Source organism: Crocodylus porosus, unplaced genomic scaffold, assembly GCF_001723895.1.
Source record: "Crocodylus porosus isolate Cpor-Errol unplaced genomic scaffold, CroPor_comp1, whole genome shotgun sequence".
Taxonomy (NCBI): domain Eukaryota; kingdom Metazoa; phylum Chordata; order Crocodylia; family Crocodylidae; genus Crocodylus; species Crocodylus porosus.
This window is the reverse complement of record NW_017728954.1, coordinates 251,940-255,629: the sequence shown is the minus strand read 5'-3', so window position 1 is coordinate 255,629 and position 3,690 is coordinate 251,940. Positions and strand designations below refer to the sequence as shown.

The window sequence follows — 3,690 nt, the reverse complement described above, 5'->3', positions numbered from 1 at the left end:
GGGGGGAGGGGGGTGTCACCGGTGTCGGCGGGGAGAGGACCCGAGAGGAAAGAAGACGAGACCCCCGCCCCCCGCGCGCACCTTCTTGAACCCGGCCCCGTGCTCTTCCCGCTCCTCCATCCCGCGCCTGGCTGGCCCTGCCCTCCCCCTCTTCCTATAGATGGGACATCCCCCGAAGGGGCGGGACTTCTGGTGCCTCGCTGCCCCCTGGGAGCCGTAGTTGCCGACGCCGCTCTGGGCCGAGAAATGAGCGCTTCCGGGGTCATGAGGGGCTTCCACTGGCGGGGCATGCCGGGAGGCGTAGGCCGTGTAGCTAGGCTGCTACGGGAGTGGGGAGGCTGCGTGGCTCGGGGTCTCGCCGCGCCGCTTCCGCAAGGCGTCTTCCGACCCCTTTTCCTGCCCCCACAGTGGGCCCCGGGGCCTCTGTAGAGGTGGGGCCGCGCTAGGCCTCTGCACCACGCCTCCCGGTATACCTCGCGGCGCCGCCCCACTACAGCTCCCAGCATGCCCCGCTCTTCCTGGTTACCGGCGCGTGCTGCCGCCCGGGTGCCGCGTCCCTGGGCGCGGGCCCGGGGCCATGGAGGCGGGCGGCTGGGCTGCGGCCTACGCTCGGCTGTGCCGGGAGGGTGGCGCGGAGCCGCAGCAGGGCGTTGTGCAGCAGCTGCGCGCGCGGGCGGGCGCTGGCCTGGACCTGGCGGCGCAGAGCCTGTCGCGGGACACGTGCGGCGCCCTGGGCCGGCTGTTGCGCGACGCCGCGCCCTTCCCCGCGCTGGCGCTGGCCGACTGCATGCTGGGCGACGAAGGTGTGCGCTGCCGTCGGCCGACCGGGCCCGGGGCAAAGGGGCAGCACGGCTCCGGCTACGGCCGCTGCTGCGTGGGAGAGCGAGGTTCCAGGGCCGGGCCGGGCCGCAGCGAGCGGTTGTAGTCGGGGTCTCCCACAGTCCCCCTCAAGCTTGCCCCGGGGATCCCTGGGGCAGCAGCAGCCGGGTTGCGACCACGCTGCCTGCGGGGCAATGTAGGGGTCTCCTGCTGCCGCTGTCCCAGGGCCGTGGCCACGGGAGGTGTATCTGGACGCCATAGCTTGGCTTGGTGCGAAGTGAGGCCGGTCGTCTCTGGCGCAGACGTGCCGGCCGAGCAAGCTGCGTCTCTGCTGCGGCTTGGCAGTTCTGGGCTGTGCCTGCCCGGGGGTATTCGCTGACATCCATGTGGCCAGGAAGGGGCTTGCAGCCCTGGCGGGATACAACACCTTCTCTGTCACAGGTGCCAAGCTTTTGCTGCACGGACTTTGCTCTAACACAACTGTAAAATCCTTGGACTTGAAGGTGAGTTTGCTGGATTTAGCTTGAGCTAGCATGAGCACGAGCCTTAGCTGCTGAACCGAGGGGGTGGTGGGCAGAGGCTGGAGGAGCAGACGGTGGGACTTTGGAGGAAGAGCCCTGATGGCCCCGGCCCACCACAGGGACCCTGTGCTGGGTCTCTCCCTGGGGCTCTGGCTGTGCGGAGCTTAGTGCTCAGCACACTTTCTAGTACAAACTGTGGTTTTTGATTGTATCGGCTCACGGTTTATGGTGTGAGCAGCTTGGGGTGTTAAGAGGAAGGTTGCGTCTTGCCTGTGGTTCAGTGCGGCAGGGGCTCCAGCACTGTGTGGACAGCGCTCCTGGCACAGGGAGGCTGGGCAGGTGGTGCCCTCTCTGCATGGCTGCCGGTGCCAGTGGGTGCATCTGTGCCAAAGCCGAGGGCTGGGACAAGCATTGCCCAGGGGCCCCAGCCCCTGCCAGCCTGGTGTCACGTAGGATGTCAGTGGGGGGAGGGCACGTGGGCTTGTCAGGCCACTCACTGGGGTACCTGTTCCAGGGGAACAACCTGCAAGCCGTGGGCGCCGAGGCCTTGGGGAAACTCCTCCAGCAGAACAAATCCATCCAGAAGTAAGAGGCATAGTTCCCTGCTCCCCATGCTCCAGTAGAAAGACGGGGGGGTGTTGGGGAGGGCGTGGGCAGGGTTGCTTTTTTTCAGGGCCTCCTCTCTTGGCTGGGCTGGGCCTGCGAGTGTGGATGCTGGATCCTGCATGGGGCTGGACTGCCCCTTCCCTGTGGCAGCAGGAGGCCAAAGGGGCTGCCCCTCGGGCCACAGACTGAGCCCAGCCTGGGGTGTCCCTTCCCCTTAGCCTGGTCCTGGAGTGGAACAGCCTCGGCGTGTGGGAGGAAGGCTTCTTGCTCTTCTGCCAGGGGCTGAGCACCAACCGCTCCCTGCAGCGCCTGGACCTGCGCAACAATCAGATCAACCACGAGGGTGCAGGGGAGCTGGCTGCTGCGCTGAAGGGCAACTCTAGCCTGCAGGAGCTGGGTAAGAGCCATTCTTGTCCCTGCTGCATGTGGTGCAGCACACACTTTGGCCTGGCTGGGTGTGTTTGGCTGGCTCTTGGGAGGGAAAAGGGGTCCTGTAGGCTCTGCCTCTGCTTCTCTCTGTGCTGGTGTATGCCATGGGCTGGGGTTTTGGGCTGCAGCCCCTGGGTGGGTCTGGCCCTGCAGGCCGGAGCAGCACAGCACGGTGCCTGGGGCCAGCTGTAGGCGCCTGGGGCCGGCAGTGACTCTGTGGTGATGCTCTGCTCTGCTCCACCCTAGATCTGCGCTGGAACAACGTGGGACTCCTGGGCGGCCGAGCACTGCTGAACTGCCTGCACAGCAACAGGACCCTGCAGCGCCTTGAGCTGGCAGGAAACAATGTCCCCAGCGACATCCTGAAGGCTGTGGGTAAGCAGCACTGGGCTTGCAGCAGAGTGGGTTGGTTGCTGGGCTCTGTGCATAGTATGCCGTACTCCCCATAAGCAGCACCCTGGCAAAGAGGGAGAATGTTTCCCAAACTTGGGTGCTGCAGGGTGTCTCCTCAGCCTCACAAGGGTTCCTGCAACCACTTCGTGCCCTAGTCATTGCCCCTCTGCAGATGCTCTGGCTGCTCTTGGCATGGAAATGTTCACACTCACTCCTGCCCTGTCTAACTCAGAGCAAGCCATGGACCACAACCAGGACCGCCAGAGCATCCTCGCTGAGAACCGGAGCCGGACCCACGTGCTCAGCAAGGAGGTCCTGAGCCTGAAGGAGGAGAAGGCCAAGCAAGTAAACATCTTCTTGTACCTGGGCTGGGGCACTGCGGAGCCCGGGTGTCCTACCAGCATCTCCGTGCAGTTGTCTGGTGACGTGAACTGTCACATGAAGCCTGAGCTCTGGTTATGTGGGTGTGCTACATTCACCTTTGCAGCGAGCACACAGCATAGGGGGAGGGATCAGCACCCCTGGGGCAGGTCTGTGACAGTTCAGTTAGACACCTTTGCTCTAGCTCCTCCCGGGGGCTGTCTGCATCCCTCTGGGTCTCCCTCCCACTGGGAGGTCATGGAGCAGTTAACCCAACTTTCACTCCCTCTCCCCAACTGCACTCCTGAGCACCTGAGACACTGCTGTGGCTGGGTGCCCTGGCTGGAGCTGGTGGTGAAGCCCTTGCCCATCTGGATCCCAGCTTGGCTTCTTGTGAAAGGCCGTCTGGGACCCCTCCCTGCCCCGAGATAGGGAATGGAGGCAGGTTTAAGTGGCCTGAGCCCACACTTCATGGTTTCATAGTTTCTAGGGTCGGAAGGGACCTGAGCAGATCATCTAGTCCGACCCCCTGCCATGGCAGGAAAGAATACTGGGGTCAAAT

General features: G+C 64.4%; 2 protein-coding genes across 4 annotated transcripts in view; one reads left to right on the top strand and one right to left on the bottom strand.

The window, feature by feature from the left end:
• The window catches only part of CENPX (centromere protein X), a 1,719-nt gene extending 1,213 nt beyond the window's left edge, over positions 1-506 (bottom strand). The window contains exons 1-2 of the mRNA XM_019556496.1: positions 474-506; positions 82-154 (exon numbers count right to left, since the gene is read on the bottom strand). Coding sequence (XP_019412041.1) covers positions 82-154; positions 474-506 — 106 coding nt within the window. The remainder of the gene's footprint in view (positions 1-81; positions 155-473) is intronic.
• LRRC45 (leucine rich repeat containing 45) overlaps positions 1-3,690 on the top strand; it is a 14,454-nt gene that overhangs the window by 4,283 nt on the left and 6,481 nt on the right. Inside the window, exons 1-6 of one of the 3 annotated variants that reach the window (XM_019556512.1) lie at positions 502-803; positions 1,261-1,322; positions 1,855-1,925; positions 2,165-2,343; positions 2,622-2,750; positions 3,001-3,113. In XM_019556512.1, coding sequence (XP_019412057.1) covers positions 578-803; positions 1,261-1,322; positions 1,855-1,925; positions 2,165-2,343; positions 2,622-2,750; positions 3,001-3,113 — 780 coding nt within the window. In that variant the 5' untranslated portion in view covers positions 502-577. Of the gene's footprint in view, positions 1-501; positions 804-1,260; positions 1,323-1,854; positions 1,926-2,164; positions 2,344-2,621; positions 2,751-3,000; positions 3,114-3,690 lie in introns of those variants that run through there. The other 2 variants (XM_019556509.1, XM_019556510.1) reach the window with 2 other exon arrangements.